The sequence below is a fragment of the Acomys minous genome, assembly GCF_964271855.1.
Source record: "Acomys minous genome assembly, chromosome: 8".
Taxonomy (NCBI): domain Eukaryota; kingdom Metazoa; phylum Chordata; class Mammalia; order Rodentia; family Muridae; genus Acomys; species Acomys minous.
Window position 1 is genome coordinate 18475111 of NC_140489.1, and position 19513 is coordinate 18494623.

Consider the following 19513-nt stretch of genomic DNA (forward strand, 5'->3'; position numbering starts at 1 on the left):
CACAAAACATGATCTCTGGGTTTGGCATGTGCCTATGATCCTGGCAATAGTTGGTGAGGAGAGGAAGATCACGATAGCCTAGGGTCAGAGAGAAAATAGGAAAGACATGCTAAGAAGAACTACTATGCAGATCTTTATCTCCCGCCTCCCCCCAAAAGGCCATGGGACTGGAGAGATGGGCCAGAAGTTAAGAGTGCTGCTGCTCTTTCAGTGGACCTAAGCTTGGCTCCTAACACCCCATTGGGTATCCCCCCAACTGTTGGTACTCCCAGCTCTAGATTATATCCTCTTCTGGACTCTGTGTCTGTACACACACACACACACACACACACACACACACACACACACACACACACACACATTTTTAAATTACTTAACAAGTAAAAATTTTAAAATTTTAAATTACTTAACAAGTGCTACTATTATAAGTGGAAAAATAATTCAGATTATAAAAACTGGGTTATTAGCTAGTAGGTGAGATAAAGAGAATGAATTGGAAGATAGATTTCAGAAAAAGATGCAGAATATATAATGGGGAAAGTTAACATATATAAAAGTGGAGTTACGGAGCTGGAACGATGGCTCGATGGTTAAGAGCACTAACTGCACTGCCAAAGGACCTGGGGTCAATTCCTAGCATCCATATGGCAGCTCACACCTGTGTAACTCCAGTCCCAGGTGCCCCATTTCCCTCTTCTGGCCTCTGCAGGCACCAACCGTATACATGGTGTACATCCATATACACACAAGCAAAACACTCATGTACAGGGAAAGAAAACAAAACATAATACCATATAAAAAGTGGAATTAAAGCCTAGATGACAAGATGTAACAATTGTCTAGCCAAGAGTTACAGAAGGAGATAACAGACTGAGGAGAGCCCTGTTCAAAGAGATGACAGTTGAGTATTTTGAAATTTGATTAAACATAGATTTTGAGAATTATGAAACACAGCAAATCCTTAACAGACAAGTACAAAGAAGCTCATATGTAAAAAGAGGAGAGAAGTTGGTTGAACATAAGGACATAGAGGTGACACGAAAGCAGTCAGTGAGATACTTTTTGAAAATAAAAAACAATGACTACTTTTTTCTTTTTTCTTTTTTCCCATTAATTCATTCATTTACATCCTGCTGGGAGCTTTCCATCCCTCCTCTCCTCTCAGTCTCTCCCTTTCATTTCCCCTTCTCCCATGCCCCCTCCCTTTATCCTCAGGTAAGGGGCGACCTCCCATGATAACCAACCCGCCTTTGCATATTAAGTTGTAGTATGGCTGGGTGCATCTTCTTCTATTGAGGCTAGACAAGGCCTCCCACTTAGGAAGCAGGCAACAGAGTCAGAGACAGCCGCTAGGAGCTGTTGGGGGTCTCATACGAGGACCAAGATGTATGTCTGTGGTAAGGGTCTCGGTCTGTCCCATGCATGCTTTCTGGTTGGGGGTTCAGTCTCTGTGAGCCCCTATGGGCCCAGGTTAGTTGATTCTGTAGGTTCTCTTGTTCTGTCCTTGACCTGTCTGGGTCCTGCAGTTCTTCCTTCCACTCTTCCACAAGTTTCTCCAAGCTCCACCTACTGTTTGGCTGTGGGTCTCTGCATCAGTTTTCATCAGCTGCTGGGTGAAACCAAGAACCATTATTTTAGCCCAGTCAACAGCAGCTGTAGAAGGAGTATGATAGTAGTCTTTGCAGATTGCACAGGGAAGTGACTGTCAGTCTAGAACTGTATCTGTAGCCAAAGTGTTTTCTAGAAGTGAGGACAAAATAGATTGATAGATATATGTGCGTGCATGTATGCGGTCATGTGATTGTGGGGATGTCTGTATATGTGCTTGTACATGTGAAAGCCAGAGCAGCAATCCACATTGTGTTTTGAGACCGGATCTCTCACTAGCTTGGGACTCACTAAGGAAGACAGGCTGTCTTTCCCATCTGGAGTATGGCAAGCGAGTGGCACCATGGGTTGCTTTTTTATGTAAATTCTGGAGATTGAACTCAGATCCTCATGCTTGTGGCAGCAAACCCTTTACACACTAAGCCATCTTCCCAGCCCAAAGTAGACACTGTCACCATACGGTGTAAATAGACACTGTAAACATACAAATGCTGAACATGTTTTACAGCAACAGGTCCTCACTGGAAAACTTTAAAGGATGAGCTATTAGGAGGAAGAAAAAAGATATCAGGAGAGTTTCTGAGATACAAAAACGATTAAGAGGAAACAAAATATAAACACTATTACTTATGTAAGACTATAATTATAACATCTCTTTTGTATAACTAAATTAAGACAGCTAGAATACTGAACAACATCACATATGATTTCAGAGGTGATGGGAACTCTGGTTCTGAAGTACATTCCATAAAATGAATATAAATCTTCAGAGTATAAATGACCAGACTGTTGGCTGTGTTTGTGCATGTCCTTAGTCCTAGCACTCCAGAGGAAGAGGCAGGTGAGTCTCGGTGAGGCCAGCCTGGTCTACACAGCCAGCTCCAGGACATCTGGGGCTACATAGTATGTTAAAACAAACAAATTGGCAGCAGGCTTACATAAAAAATAAGAATAGAAAATCTGCGTGGTCCTATAACCATTAAAATGATCAGTAAGTAAAAAGCCTTCCACTGGGGAAGTGCTTGGTACAGTTTTAAGAACAAGGTTAACACCTTTAATATCTTAAAGGTAATTCTAAGTTTTATAAACTCAGAAAACAGAAAAAATACTTCCTCCAACTCATTTTCTGAGGATACTAGTACCTTGCTTCATAGAGCGTTCCAGGGCAGTATAAGGAAGAGAAATCAGAAGCTGTTTCACATTGGTGAAAATTGTGTATAGTATTTGCAGAACCAAACCTTTGGCTTCTCTCAACACATCTAGTACTTTGACTCATGTCTCCCCTGCCTTGGAGTATGGTGCTCACGGGCCCTGAGGACAGCTTTCAAGGTGAGGAAGTGGTGTCACTGTCGTGTTGTGCTTCTCCATCCATCTCCATTTCATGTTCCTCTCTCTGCCTTAATGGGTCTATTGTTAGCCATAGGTGCTGCTTTTCTTTCTTTCCGTGACAGCGTGGCTCTTAAGAAAGATGGGTAACTAAGAAATGTCATTGTAGACATTTCTGAATTTAAAATCTAAGTTTTGATGACTAAATGGAGTAGGTGGACACTTTTATTATGAGGATAATAAAATCAATTTTTATTCAAAATTTTACCACTAATCTTTCAATTTTATTACCTTTTAAAAAAAGATAATTTTTTTCAGCACCACTTAGAATAATAGAAGAACTTCATCATATGTCTTTCTGTGTCATGTAAGGCTTTTCTTGGGAAGTAAAACTAAAAACTTTTCTGATAAATTAATTTTTATGTATTCTGAACTAGAAAAATTCTGTTCATCAAGTACCTTATATGTGGCATTGTTGAGTGTTTGAACATAGAAGAGCTGTAATTTTCTTCTTTGCCTGAAGATTGAACCTAGGCCTTTGTGCATGGTAGGCAGGAGCTGCACCCTGGAGCTGCATCACCCTTTTAACTGTTTTGAGACAAGATCTGAGTAAATCATGCGGGCTGGCCTTGAAGTTAGCCTATAACCTAAGGTGACCTTGATCCTGGGATCCACCTAAGTATCAGTGTTGTAGGCCTGCTCTTTAAGACCGGCCCAAGGTTGGTTTCTTTCTTTCCGAGATTCCTTTAGTCTGTCACTAATCTGTTGACTACTTTCACAATCTAGAAACTTTGAAATAAATTAGATTCTTTTTGTTATCTCTTTCTAGTTTCTCATGAAGACTGGAGGTATAGTAGAGTGGTAGAGTGCTGATCAGTTCTCATAGGTTATTTATTAAGCTGGATATTCCATAGTAAAATTGTTCCTAAATTGAAAGAAAAAAAAAAAAGGCCAGGTGTGGTGGTGCATGCCTTTAATCCCAGCACTCGGGAGGCAGAGGCAGGCGGGATCGCTGTAAGTTTGAGGCAAAAAAAGAAAAGAAAAAGGAAATAAAAAAGTTATTTAGGTCTTCCATGTAAGGAGAGATTACTAGGTATTTCATGTAATCGTTTACTTTGTTAGCATTTTTAAGACATTGATTTGAATTTTGCCTTAATAACAGGTCAAATGAAAAGAATACATTCTTTATCTCCTTTTCCCAATTATTTAACAATTGGGATTATGAAGTACAATAAAATCTCAAATAGTGTACTTTAGATAACAGTTACCTTCCAAGATAGACATACAATGAATAATAATATTCTAAGATTGCCTGATGCATTGTAAATGCCATTTGTTCTAGCTGTTGTGGAAGCTGAAGGGAAAAGCACTCATCCTTCTGAAAGAGCTAATGTAGACACTACTAGCTCCTGGGTTTTCTTGTGCCAAGAAATATCAAGTTTTGCTCAATATTGACTTATGAAGTGTAAAAGGAGTCCTGAAACAGGGTCCTGCAGCCACCACAGCATATGGGGTCAAGTTGGCCATTGCCGCTCCATTGTTCACAGGAAGTAAGGCTCCTCTTTCTAAAGTCCAAATTGGATCAAACCAGTCCATTCCTGTTGCTTGCTTGCTTGCTTGGTTGATTGATTCCGTCCATCCATCTATGCATTCATTCATTCATTCATAGGCATTAACTGGGGTGCTGGGGATAGAGTAGGGGCTTTAAAAAAATATATATTACACTTAAAGCTCACAATGAAACAGACATTCATGTAATATAAGGTTTATAAAACTTTGAAAAGAGGCTAAATGTGACAGTCTAGACTTTATCCAGTGAGCAGTACCATCTCTTCCCATCCTCCTCCCTCAGGCTCTCCTTTAAAAAAATTCTTTTTCCTCATGTAGATGATACCATCTAACTACCAACAGATCTTAGCAGTTGTCCTGTGGAAAGAGTGATATATGCACTAGACACTGTCTTTGAGTTGCTCGCCCTAAATTCAGTGAACTACCTACATAACATAGTCTGCAATATGTCTTAATTCAGTGGCCCAAGATTCTGAAAACTCCATCAGGATAGGTCACGAGTGTGTGTGTGTGTGTGTGTGTGTGTGTGTGTGTGTGTGTGTGTGTGTAGGGGTATGCATGTATGTACACATGTATGTGTGGGAGCAGGTATCTGCATGTGGAAGCCAGAGGTTGAAGTTGGGTGTCTTCCATCACTCTCTGGCAGATCTCTTACCGAATGAGCTCACAGGGTCACTGACTGTCTCTGTCCTGCCAGTGCTTGAGGGAGCTTGAGACCAGAACTTAGGTCCTCACTTTACCAGCTGAGCCATATTCCCAGCCCAGCACAGGTATCTAGTTTTCTTTTTTATGCAGAAGAACTTCCATAAACATTTTATTTATTAAATAAAATCTACTTCCATTTTTTCCTGTGCAGTTTGCTACTAGAGTGAGCGATAGATTATACCTGGTAACTTAAAGATACTTGTTTGAGGGTGGTGCCTTTGAGGAGTGGCGAGACAGGGTCTCACTACATAGCTCTGGATGTCCTGGGACTCACTGTGTTCTGGCCTTGAACTCACAAAGATCAACCTGCCTCTGCTTCCCGAGTAGTGGGATTAAAGATGTGCACCGTTATTCCCAGAAAGAAATTGCCTTTTGATGATATGATAGAGGGAAAACTTCAGTTGAGTCATGGAAAAGATTATTTTAAATAGTTTGATAACTTAGTCATCATTTGTCATCTTAGTCTCTTTTTAAATGTTTGGAAAGTATCCCTGTGTTTAAGAGCATATGTTCATTAAATTGTCATTCAAAAACTTATAAATTTGCATTTATGTATACCCACTGTGCTTTATGTTTCAGCGTAAGCCTACAGTGAGTATGTAATTCCTAGGGGTTGTTTATGATGTTTTGTGCTGTATGAAAGGTATTGCCTTCTTGGTATAAAAAACAGTTGTTGTTACTCATGCCATATGAAAGCACAGCAGCTAGAAACAGCCAGGGCGGGGTTGGGATAGCTGGGGTTTATCCTGAGAGTGCTTCAGGAGAACAAGAGTGAGGCAAGTGTGGTGGGTGGGGATGAGCCTAAGCAAGCTCCTGTCTTAGTAGAGTCTAGGTTTAGCATGAGCTCATGGGTAGCTCTGGATGGGAAAAAGGAAGCAGGCTTTCTATGCCCTTGTTATTTGCTGGTTGCAGGCTGCTTGGACAGAGATAAAATAGAAATAGAAAATGGAGGCATGTAAATAGAAAATGGCTTGTGTCAAGTGGGCCGTTAGAATTCAAGGCAGTTGGTGTGTTGTGCACCAAGCTAGGGGAGCAGAACTCATGGTTCACATCTGCATCCTTTGCAAATGCTCATCAATTTGCAGTTGCATAGTAGCAGTTAAGATATTTTGATTATTAAGAATATGTGAATATTATTTATAAATATGCCATCCTTACTTTCTTGTTTCTCATTGAAAGCCTTTTAATAAGATCCTTTGGGAAGCAAATACATGGATAAATTTTTTTCTAACCTAAACTTGGAAAAACTTATCCATGGAAACTATTCCCAAAGGATCTTATTAAAACCCAGAGTAAGACATACTGGCCCCCCCCCCTCTCTCTCTAATCCACCCTCTTCAGTTGGACCAGTACTTTTTGAATTTTCAAATTATTTGGGACCAAGTAAAAGAAATAACACCTTATTTGTGGCTTCAGCAACTAAAGAAAATGTGGTAGCTTCCCCTAGTAACCATTAGCTGCCTATAGATCTTTAGGGAAGGAGTGTGGGAGCCTCATGAACTCCTCTCTTTCTCTAGGGCAGGGTGTTGATGGTCCAATCTTACACAGGTCTTGTTTGGATGATCACATCTGCCATGACTTTCAAGAGTGTGAAGACAATGTGATATCAGGAATTCTGCATTGCACAGTACTTCTTCTGGTTCTTCTATTTTTTCCTATTCCCTCATCCATGGTGTCTCCTGAGTCTGAGAGGGGGTAATATCAATGTTTATTTCTAGCTGAGCATTCAGCTCACTTGCCTTCAGCATTTCAGCACATCGACCAATTGATGGTCTCTGTAGTATTTACAGTACACGGTAAACAAAACAAAATAAAACAAAAAACTTCTCTGACCGTCACTGAAAATAGCACTAAACACGGTTATAGACATAAATATTTAGAAGTCAGTTTGATGTCCATTTAGCAAAGCAGTAACAGGAGCTTCTACTAAGGCCTATGACCTCCCTAGCTATGGGCTTTGACCAAGTTTATAATACCAGATGTGTGGAGTAGGCCTCAAATCTAGTCAGAAATGGTTTGGATGTCCCTGTAACTAACTCGATGCTGTTCTTTCCTGGCAGGTCAGTAGTGTTAGGATGAAGGGCCACAACTAAACAATACTGTTGATGATAGTCCCCACCCCCCGCAGCCAGCCTAGCACTGTCTAACACTAAGAGGGCTGGACAGCAGAGAAAGCTTCCAGCACAACTCCAGCGTGATTTCTTTATGTTCTATGACTAAAGCATGCGCTGTCTTCAGCAGAGGGCCTTAGCATTTAGTTCTGATGGACACCCAACAGTAGTGGCAAGACCCTGTGTTGTTTTGGGGACTTGAAGGGACTTTCAAGATTTTTTTTAGTATCACCTATAGCAAGAAGTAGGTACATTTTTGTGTTGTAACTCAGTATTAGTTTGACGTGTATGTATAAGTACAAAGATAAAACATTTTTTTCACTAATACTTAACACGGTGTTTTTTTATCTTCCAGATCCTCTTCTAGTTTACTTAATCCCCAGACTTCATAGTCTGTGAGTTGTTTCTTACCCTACTGAAAACTAAGAGACAGATATGTTAAATATTTTTCCAACATCATCTAGGCTTCAAATCTCTGTAGTCTGGCACCAGAGCCAGTCCTTCCCTTCTGCACTGCCTCTCCTTCTAGCCTTCCTTCCTTGTGCTTAGATTTATTTACATTGAGGATACATATGCACATATAGGTGTATATATAAGAAAAGCAGATTTTTTTATGAATTGCTTTTTGTATGATTGATCTTATTTTCATTTCTCAGTGCTTTGAAGACCTATTCTATTGATATCTACCCTATGCAATACACAGCCCTGTGTTTATAAAAACACTGGTGGACAGACTTTTAATAAGAACTGAATCTACCAAATGGCTTCTATATAATAAGCATTAAATAATGAGATTAACATCTTTGGCAAAAGAAAAATATTCTTGAAAACCGTGTGTGTGTGTGTGTGTGTGTGTGTGTGTGTGTGTGTGTGTGTGTAAAATATATATATTTATATACATATATACACACACACACTTTATTGAGTGACAGAGTGGATGGAGAGATGTTTCTGCAATTAAGAGCACTGGCTTTTTCAGAGAATCCAAGTTTAATTCTTAGCACCCACATGATGGCTCACAACAATCCAAGGAATCTGATGCCCATTTCTGGCCTCCATGGGTTTTAGTCAACCACACGATACACAGGCATTCTTTGACGCAAAACACCCACCCCCCCACACACAATTTAAAATAGTAATTATAATAAAGTGACAAGAAGGCTGGAAAGACAGCTAGTGGATAAAGGCAGATGCTGCCAAGTTCAAGTTCAATCTTCAGGACCCACATGGTGGAAGGAGAGAACTGACTCTTGCACACACACACATCAAGACATGCACTTACCCCTCCTCCACAAATAATAAATTAAGAAAAAGTACTAAAGTGACAGATTAACCCTCCAAGTACTAAAGTCTTTAATTTTTTAATTTATTTACTTGTGTGTGGTAGTGGGTGGGGAGGTGAACACATGCACTGTTGCGCTTGCGTGCAGGCCATGACCGCCGTTCTCTAAGTCAGAGACAACTTAAAAGGAGTCGCTTTTCTCCTTTACCCTGTGGGCCCCCAGGACTGAACTCCAGTCACCAGGATTGAGAGTAAACACCCTTGCCTGCTGGGGCATCTTGGTGAGCTGACTAAACTAAAACTTTTCTTACAGAACTCAACTGTGATGCTGCAAGGTAATTTTAGAGCCTTTGCTAGGATGGACAGTGGAACTCAGATTTAGCACCAGAATTAAAAGAGACTAGTTTATGACAGTTCATTGTCCTTTCCAAGAGGGAAAGAGTTGGCCAGCTATTGCCCTGTGCTATAGATCTAAATCACAGAATTCTAGGAAACACCCAGTTTCTTAAGTCAAAGTCATCAACAGACACTTTGATAACACTCTGGACGCTCTTTCTTTGATGTTCATTTTTTAATGCACTTAATTTAGCATTGAATTTCTGTGATGTTTGAGTTCCATGAGAAAGTAAATAAAGTCATACCTCATTAATTCTTCTAGTAGTGGAAAGTCAATGAAGTCATCATAGAATTAAATGTAAAAATACAATTATGATCATTTCTATGAAAGAAATGCCTTGGGTTATGAAAGTGTAACATAAGAAGAGATGTGCTTGTCTGGGAGGTCAGAAAAGGACGGAAGCAACGTCTGCAGAAGCCAGTGTCCAGCTGGGAAGTATGGGAGAGATGCGTGAGCCAGCTAACTCAAAACTTCGGGAGTTTCGCTAAGGATGGTCTGAATTCTAGAACAATAAGAAACGGAGTGTTTTGAATACAAAGAGTTTTTCTTTTTTAAGTTAGATGAGAGCACAAAAGCTGTGTTCATCAGGTTATGGATAACCCAAGTTGAGAAGCTTATCTTGAAAGACTGATGTGCTTGGTCCTGTTAAAGGCCCTAATAATGCAGAGTGAGGAGAGGGTTCCGTCTCAGCAGCAGTGTGACCCCTCAGCTAGTAAACGGCTCTTGCCGGACACAGTTGAGATTTGCAGTTAGTCAAGAAGCTAGAATCATTAAAAAGGATAGTTCTATGCATTTCTTGGAACACTATTTTTTCATGCAAAATGTACCCATATATATTCATTGCCAGAGTGTAGCCGTAGGCATATGATTTTGAGAACTGGCTCATAATGGTTTAATTGGCTAAAAAGTCACCCTTGTAGTGTTTCATCAAAAAGTAACAGTTTCATATTCTTTCAAGTGGAATGAAAACTAGACCTATTTGAAGTAATCTGACTACAGAGGCATCTTGGATTTAATTTTTTACTGGCCTTTCAGTTGTTTCACCCACAACTAATATTTTAGAAGTTTCTTTTTCTTAAGTGTCTTACTTTAACCTCTTCAGAACAGTCAGCCTCATTTTTCTTATAGTCACTTTCTGTGGCTTATGTAATGTTTAATGATAGTGTACTACAGAGCAGCGTATACAAAAAGCATAACCCTGCAGGGCAGCAAGCAGCAGCGGCAGGTGGGCAGCGTGAGAGGGAACAGGCACAGGTGCTGACGATGCGGGCACACTTAGAGAAACAATGCCAGTCCTGGGAATTCTAAGTGCAAGTTGCTTAGAATTTCTGATGTTAAAAAAAAGAAGTAGTTTGATATGAACTTAAATAATAAGAGCTTTGTACAATGTATAGTTTTAAAGAGCATTAGTAAAATTGAGTGACAGGGAGTGGTGTCAGGGAGTTTGTAGCATTGAAATCGCAGTGAGAGCAGCATGCCCGGGTGCGTGACTTAAGGATACACATAAACCAGAGGCATTCTGAACAATGACCCCTAACCTCTTATGACCTGGGATGCTTCACTCAAAATAATGATATGACCAAAAATAAAACGTTTACATACCTTTCATTAATTTTGATTTTTTTTTGTTACTTAGCTTTCTGTAGCTATAATTAAAAGATCTCCAAGAGCAATATAAAGGGAGCACTTTGTTTGTCTCAGTTTTAGAGATTTCTGCTTTGTTGATTCCCTAGTTCTTGGCTAATCTGATTTTGGGCCTGTGGGGGCAGTAAGACCATGATGGTTGGGAGAGCACATGACAGAGGCCACTCACCTCACAGCACACAGAGAGCAAAGCACGAAGAACAGACAGAGGACCAGGCATAATGACCTGCAAACTTCTTCCAGCTCATCCTTACTTCCTCCCAGAAGAGAGCCATCAGTCAGCCATATGAGCCTGTGTAGGGCATTCTATATTCAAAATACAATACTTTGAGAATTTATATATTTATAAGAATATATTTAAACAAATTTAATTGGAATTTAAAATTAAAGATTCCCTGAGCATCCATTTGTTTATTTATCTTGTGTTTGTGTGTGTGTGTGTGTGTGTGTGTGTGTGGTGTTTGCACCTGTGTGTCTTGGTGCATGTGCCCTTCCCTGTGTGCTTGCAGAAGCCACAGGAGAATGTTGGCTGCCCTGCTCTATATCTCTCTGTATTTTATTCCTTTGAGGTACGGTCTTTAACTGAACCTGGGTTACAGATAGCAAATGCTAGTGGTCCTCCTGTCTCTTTCCCTCATAGTGCATGGCCACACCCGGCATTTTTCATGGGTTCTGGGGATTTGAACTGAGGTCTTCATGCTTGTGCAGAAAATACTCTTACCTGCTTGAAGATTTTAATAAGTTTAAATTTTGCAAGTAAAACAAAAATTGAATCAAGAAAATTATGTAAAATTTCCCAGCACTGCAAATACATTTTGAATGTCTTTTCTTTCTTGTTAGGTATAGTGATTTGAGTGATAAATTTCCCCCATAGTCTCAGGCATTTAAATACATGGTTCCCAGTTGGTGGTGCTGTTTGGCTAAGCTTAGGAGTTGTGGCCTTGGTGGATGGCTTTGAGGTTTTAAGGACCCCACCAGTTTTATTTTACTCTCTCTGTTTCCTGTTGACAGTTCAGGATGTGAGCTCTGAGCTTCTCCTCCAGCGGCCATGGCTTCTGTTTGCTTTTGTGCCTCCCCACCATGACAGACTCTTGTCCCTCTGGAACCATACACCAAATAAGCTCTTCTCTAATTTGTTTTGATCATGCTCTTTTAACACACACACACACACACACACACACACACACACACACACACACACAAGACACTAATATACTTGGTTATTTTTGTTCAAACTAAAATGTGGGTTATGTGTTGGCACCATCCCATAAGCTCCAGCTACTTCATGCCCTCATGAGGGACTGTACACTCAAACTGTGAGTCACAGTAAACTCCTGGAGTTGCTTTTGTTGGGTATTTTTCACAACAGTGACAAAAGTAACAGATACACATAGCAATAATGATTTTGGGTTATTTGGCCAGAATACATTGTCATCCTAAGCTATTTTATGCTTGTCTGGAGTAAACTACTGGGGGTTGGGGAAAGGAGACATAGGAAAAGAGTGAAACATTGTTTACAAGGTACCAAAGCACATCAGTGACCACTTCTAATGGCCAGAGGTCTTGAGAAAAGGTCGATCACTTTAAAATTGGCTTAATGAGTAAGGATATTGCATGCTACTGCTTTAAGTATTTTTGAAATTTATCTTAAAGAGAGTAATTTTTTAATATGTCCAGGTGGTGTTGTAGGATCAGCAAAGAATATTAATAACAAGGCTGTTTCTACTCAACATGAAGAACATTTCTACCGCTTAGAGCTGCTCATCAATGAGATAATTAATAGGCTGCCTTGCAAAAGAGTTTGCAAAAGAGTTTTAACTCAAAAGTAGTAGCACTGGGTTCATTGCACGGTTAGACTGCCTACCTACATGTGGTTTCTGTTTAATATCTGGCTTCTTATTTACTTACTGATAAGTTCACCCATTTTAAGGCAATCAGCAGAAGCAAACTAAGACTGCATAGCTAGAAGGCGGGCTGAATTGGCAAGTGTGATCACGAGTGCATGAGCTGTTGTTCTCTATTTGAGTTTCCTCCTCTATAAATTGAGAGAATCATCCAGCCCTCTTAGGAAGAGGTTCTAAGAACTGAAAGAGTTAATGTGTGTAGAATACCTGACAAGGTCTCGGTTTTAGGTGCTTGTATTCTGCATCTGTCACAGGATCCACACACTTTTGTTGCAGACAAAAGGCACGCTAGGAAGAAGGTATTTCTGTGACATAGAAAGGATTCTTACATGCCAGAGACTACATAGATTTCATTGTTTCTAGGACCATAGCTTTCTAGAAATTGGCATCTGGGAGACTCTAAGTTGGTGGTAAGTATGGTGTATGTATGTAAGGAATGTGGAAGCACCAAGACTTGCCTCCTCCCCAGTTTGTACAGCGGCTTCCTTGTTGGAAGATAAAGTATATCTCGTTAGAGTGGTTTCCATGTTGGTTCATTGCTGCTGTACAAAATATGCTGCTCCAGTTTCATTCTTTAAGCTGATTTGTTAGATCCTGAAAGTTGTAATTTTCTTTCTTGATTCACTTCAGCTTTTCTGAGATCTCAACCTATAATTATCACTCATACTTAAGTACAACACCAACTTTTCTGAAGTTTCTCTGTCTTCAGAATATGGTAAACATTTTATAGCACTGGTTTTATTATAATCTAGAAAATCAGGTTCCTAGCATTGAGGAGGAATTTGAGTTTTTGTTCATTTAAAGATAGCGTGGTCCTGGAATTCACTTGTATTTGAATCAGGGCTATACTGGTGCTGCTGGATTTTGTTTTGTTTTGTTTTGCTTTTTTTTCCCCCCTTCTTCCTTCCTCTTGAAACTGGCACCACAATTATCCTGGGAGCTTCTAAGAGGGAGAAAGAGAGTGAGGGAGCAAGGAGGAAACCACAAGATGGAGCCTTTTTCTTGGCCATGAGCCAGAATCCTGGGGATGGACAACTCCTTTGCCAACTGAGGCCATAGACTGGCATGGGGCTGGCTCTTCTCCATACACTTGTTCATTTGTTTATCTTTTCTTCAGATCAGGTATTTTGGCCAGTTCCTTAATTCCTCTGACCTCATTTCCTTATCTCTGAAATAGAGTTACTGAAAGTACTGAAAGTGACTGGCTGTGGGAAGGATTAAATGAGTCGGTGCGTAGAAGGGTGTGTTTAGCTGAGAGCCTGGCATGGGCTGTTCCATCTCAAGGCTTGGAATCTTTCCCTCAGGATTAGTCTAGTCTAGCATTAATCCATGGCCTATCCAGTGTCAGCACGGATCTAGTTTCTAAAGACCTGAACTGAATCCGAGTGGAGAGCCTTTTTTCACAAAGCTGTCTTACTCTAGTAAGTAGATGATAACACAATTATGGGCTAAATACAGGGAGCTTGAGCAGTGATCTGCATCAAAACTGAGCCCAACTCAAAGTGGTCTGATTAAAGCATTTAACTCCTGAAAAGGAACTGAGCATAACCATTCCAAGACACGTTTTGTTTCAAAGCCCTCTTTGTTTTCCTCCTTTCCTGAGCTCTCTTCCTCCATCTCTTCCTGCTCCTTCCTCTTCCCACCTCCTTATCCTCCATGGGGAAGTACATTCACCGAAGCTGCTCTAGCCACGAGGCTCTAATTCTTTGACTTGGAGCAGCAGTGCCACATACAGGGTTGTGCCTCTCACAGGCTTTACTTAGGAAACACATGATGAGATTGAACCAGAAAACCACCAGTAATTTTTGCCTAGAGGTTTATGGGGTTTCGGTCCACACTGCCTTCAGTCTTGGGTATTTTAATGTCTTTTAAGTGAAAAGATATCCTTTGTTTTATTTAATGTCTGTTTATGTTGCTTTGGTTTTAAAGGAATAAATATAGGGGAATACTTTAAGTGCTTCGTATATTTCTATGTACTAGACTCTTATCAAGAACTGCATTGGAGGACTGGGGAGATGGCCCAATGGTTAGAATGCTTCCCTGGGCAAATGTTAGGGCCAGAATTTGGGTCTTTAGGACCCAAATAAATGTTTGGTTGGCTTTATGACTTGCCTGTAATTTCAAGATTGGAAGGTGGACAGAGGATTCCCAGAACTAGCTGTACTGGTGAGCTCTGGGTTTGATTGAGAGATTCTGCCTCAATGAATAAGATGGAAGAACAATCAAAGATGATTCTGGAAAGGAGCTTCTGACCCTCATGTGCATGTGAACAAGTGTGCTCACACATGCACACACCACACATAAAGATGGAAAAGGGGAGAAAAACAACTCTTGGGGACTAGAAATAATGATAATCACTTGGACTTTTGGACATAAGAAGGCTTAGGTAGAAGGATATAAGGTCAAGGCCAGACTGGGGCACATATTGAGACCTTTCTAAAAAAAAAAAAAAGAAAGAAAGAAAAGAAAAGAAAGAAAGAGGAGGAGGAAAGAAAAAGAAGAGTGAAACCAATAGCAAATACATACCTCAAGGTTTTATCTGATGTCTAAAATGTTCTCCTTGTTCCTGAATTGGACTGTGGTTAGCTGACCATAATAACAGTTAGTTTCTCAGACCTAAAAATATTGAGAGAATAACATTCAGAGTGAAAGCAGAACTTCATCAGCAGTGGCTAGATATGTAAATACTGAGGGCTATGCCTAGAAATATGCTTGGTGAAGGCTGAAGAAATTATCAAAGAACTATTTGAAATAGCACCAAGCAGGATTTTCCCTTGAAAGAGTGTTTGTGTGTGTGTTGGCTGGATACATTAATTTTATTTCCATAAAATTCCACTCTGCCAATGTAGCATTTTAATTTTTCCCTTTTTTTCAACTTATGAGATATATTTTTTCTTTTCTTTTTCAGCTTATGGGAAAGTATTTCTAGTCCGTAAAATAAGTGGTCATGATGCTGGAAAGCTGTATGCCATGAAAGTTTTGAAAAAGGCAACAATAGTTCAAAAGGCTAAAACTACAGAGCATACAAGGACAGAACGACAAGTTCTGGAGCACATTAGACAGTCACCGTTTCTGGTGACATTGCACTATGCTTTCCAGACGGAGACCAAGCTTCACCTCATCTTAGGTAAGTGTCCGTTGTTGTTGTACTTTCTATGAGAATTTTTTTTTTTTTAGGTCTTGAGGCAACATAGTTTGGACTTAGAAGAAATTGTTTTGCTTCTTATTCCTTTGTGGTGGCGTTTCCTGTAGCATCTTGTTCTGTGAGATGCCCAGCATGAAGAAATTTGTACACCTCTCTCCCCCACTCTGTGATTATTCAGTGTGCATCCAAACAGTGTGAGGAATTTGATGGCCCTGATTTGTACTTTAGTTCTCAAGAATGTGCAGGTTTGGGCTGACAGGGGACAGTTACGGATGCCAGCAATGGGGAGACGTAAGGAATTGTATTCCTAGTGACACTTTGCATGTCCTGGCGGGAAACCTGACTATAAGGGGAGTGCCCACTAATCACTGCACCCTCTCGTTCCCTGTAGGTATTTTCTGAATGCATTCCTTTCCCGTTTGGCCCATTGTTTGTGATCCCTGGGAAAGCCCAGCACGTATCACCATAGAAGAAACGGTACCATTTTCTGGTCCCACTAGACAGCACTTCTAGTATTGCACTCTGCCATAGCTGAGAGTTTCCTGTTGCTGTTGGCAGATATGTGCTACAACTTCCTCCTGGAATCAGTGTGAGACGTAGATAAGCTAGAGTGTCTTGTGGAGCTCTGGAAGCAGTGTCAACTTAAGTGTCAACCGTGTGTCCTCCTTATGCTGGGAGTTAGCTGTAATCTCACCATATCTGACCCTCACAGCACCGCGGATCCCCTCTGTGGCTGTGCTGAAGCTGCTGGAAGCTCTGTGTGCTGAACATACATGTCTTGCATAGGCTTGAAAATTGAGGTCGGGACTCTGGTCTGACTCGGTGTAAAGTCTGTTTTGTGTTGGTCAAACAAGATTGCCTCTGTTTGTTGATTAGTAGTAACATAGTTTTTAAATATGTATGTGGAAATTGTATTATATGTTCTTACTGTCTAAATTTTGGAGTTTTTGACATGAAGTTCTCTATTCTGCGCAATGCTTATCATCAACTAAGGATCCTAAATCTTATATGCATTGAAATACAATCCCTCATGTCCTGTCAGAATGCCTGGCAACATCGTCCTCTTCTGTTGTTCCAGTCAGTCAGTACCAACTGGCCCTGTCTTCTGCCTTCTGTGTATGTCTGCTGTTTTAAGTAATTACTTTCATTTGTTTTATTATTTTTTCATATGGTATATTTTGATAATGTTTTCTCTGTCTGTATGGTTTTTCATAAGACCTTTAGTGTTAGTTGTCCCTCCCCATAGTCCCTCTTTTATCCTGCCTACCAGTCTCCTTTCCCATTTAATTCTCCTACTGTATTTTCTCTTTTCTCTCTCTGGACACTAGATTCTATTTCCCCTTCCTTGAGAGGTCCCCCTCTCCCCTAACCTCTGTGGCTATTTAGATTGTAGTATACATCGGAAGCTTAAAAGGTTGTCTTTTGGGGTCATGCTACCTCACTCAGGATGATTATTTTAGTTCCATCCATTTGCCTGCAAATTTAATTTTTCTTAATAACTAAATAATATTCCATTGAGTAAATGTACCACATTTTTTCATTATCCATCAGTTGATCGATATCTAGGCCTTTTCCAGCCTCTAGCCATTATGAGTAGAGCTGGAGTAAACATGGATTAGCAAATACCTCTATAATAGGAGTGGTTTAGCTGGATCTTAAGGTAGGTCTATGCTCACCTTCCTAAGGAACCTCCTCACTATTTGTGTAGTGGCTGTGCCAATTTATACTTCCCTGCAGCCCTCGCCAGCATGTGCCTCCCTCCCTCCCTCCTTACCTCCCTTCCTTCCCTCCTTTTTCTTTTCTTTTTTTGTTTGTTTTTTGTTTTGTTGTTGGTTGTTTTTTTTTTTTTTTTTAATCGTAGACATTCTGATTAGGGTAAGAAGGAATTGCAAAGTAGTTTTACTTTGATTTTTCTGATGGCTAAGGATATTGGCCATTTCTTTAAATGTTTCTTAGCCATTGGTGTATTTGTGTTTTCACCTTTTGAGAACTCTGTGCAATTCTGGACCCCATTTTTTAATTCAGGTTTTGTTGTTGTTGATACTAATATTCCATCAGATATATAACTGGTAATTTTCCTACTTTGTGGGCCCCTGCTCTGAGAAATTGATGGTGTTCTCAGCTTTGTGGGGTCCTGTTTATTACTTGTTGGTCTTAATGCCTGTGTTATCGGTGTCCTGTTCAGAAAATCTTCTCCTGCGCCAATTGAGTTAAGCTTATTCCTCATTTCTCTTTTATTAGATTCAGCATATCTAGTTTTCTGTGGCTGTCCTCATCCATTTGATGTTAGTGTATGTGTGGGTCCTCTTGCATTCTACATGCAGCCATCCAGTTTGGCCAATACCATTTGTTGAAGATGCTGCTTTTCCCCCCAGTGTATATTTTTAACTTGTTTGTAAAAGAAAGTGTCTAGAATTATATCTGAGACTACAGCTTGATTCCACTGGCCAGTGTAGCTATTTTTATGTCAGTACCACACTGCTTTTATTACTATAGCTCTGTAATACAACTTGAAGTCTAGAGTGTTGAACCTAGCAGTTCTTTTCTTATTTAGGATTGGCTTAGATATCCTGTTTTATTGTGTGTGTGTTTGTTTTTCTGTATGTTTTCATATGAATTCGAAGATTATTTTTTCAATTTGGTAAAAATTGTGTTGGAATTCTGATGGGATTACATTGAATTTGTAGATTGTTTTTGGTAGGATGGTCATTTTCACACTACTGATCCTACCAACCCATAAGCATATAAGAGCTTTCCATCTTTTGGTACCTTTTTCTGAAATCTTCAAGTTTTTACTATGTAAGTCTTTTTCTTGTTTGCTAAGGTGTTTTTGTTTGTTTGTTTCTGAAGTTATTGTGAAAGGTATTGTTTCTCAGATTTCTTTCTCAGTCTCTCATTTGTGTATAGGAAAGCAAGTGATTTTTGTGTGTTAATTTTGTGTCCTGCTACTTTGCTGAAAGTATTTATGAGCTATAGAAGTTTGCTGGTGAAATCTTTAGCATCTTTTATGTATAAATTCATATGATCTACATATAAAGATACTTTGACTTTCTTTTCTATTTGTATTCCCCGTGCCCTCCTTCAGTTGTCTTATTGCTGTTGCTAAGACTTTTAAGTGCTTTGAGTTTTCTCTGTTTAAGATAGAGTGCGCTTGCTTCACATGGCCTTGGCTGTTTTGAGGTATGACTCCCGTATCCTTAGTCTGTCCAGGACTTTTGTCACCAAAGTATGCTGGAAATTGTCACGAGGCCTTTTCTGCATGGTGATCATGTGTGTGGGGTTTTGTGTCTGTGTTTTTTGTGTCTTTTAATTTGTTAATGTAGTGGGTTATATTGATTAATTAATGTATGCTTAGCCTAATCTCCAGGATGAAACCAAATTGATCATGGTGGATAATCTTTTTGATGTTCTTGATTTTAGTTTGCAAGTATTTCATTGAGAATTTTTACATCTATGGAATATTGGTCTATAATTTTCTTTTTTGTTAGGTCTTTAATTTTAGTACCGGGGTAACAGTGGCTTTATAAAAACATTAAGAAATGTTGCTTTTGCTTCTGTTTTGCATTAGTCCTTTGAAGGTTTGGTAGAATTCTGCACTGAATTCACCTATCTGTAGCCCTTGACTGGGAAAGTTTTAACTATTGCTTCTACTTTACTAGTGGTTATGAGTCTGTTTAAATTGCTTATACAATGTTGATTTACATTGGTTGTTCATATATATCAAGCAAATTATCCTTTTAAACTTTTTACAAGTTTGCTGATTTGGTGGAATACAGATTTTTATAGCATGTCCTTAATATTCTCTGACTTTCCTCAGTGTCT

At 39.7% G+C, this 19513-nt stretch overlaps 1 protein-coding gene across 2 annotated transcripts in view; it reads left to right on the forward strand.

The window, feature by feature from the left end:
* The window catches only part of RPS6KA5 (ribosomal protein S6 kinase A5), a 169003-nt gene that overhangs the window by 52599 nt on the left and 96891 nt on the right, over positions 1 to 19513 (forward strand). For both annotated transcript variants that reach the window (XM_084791764.1, XM_084791763.1), the window contains exon 3: positions 15455 to 15673. In XM_084791764.1, the coding sequence (XP_084647890.1) occupies positions 15455 to 15673 (219 nt within the window). The remainder of the gene's footprint in view (positions 1 to 15454; positions 15674 to 19513) is intronic.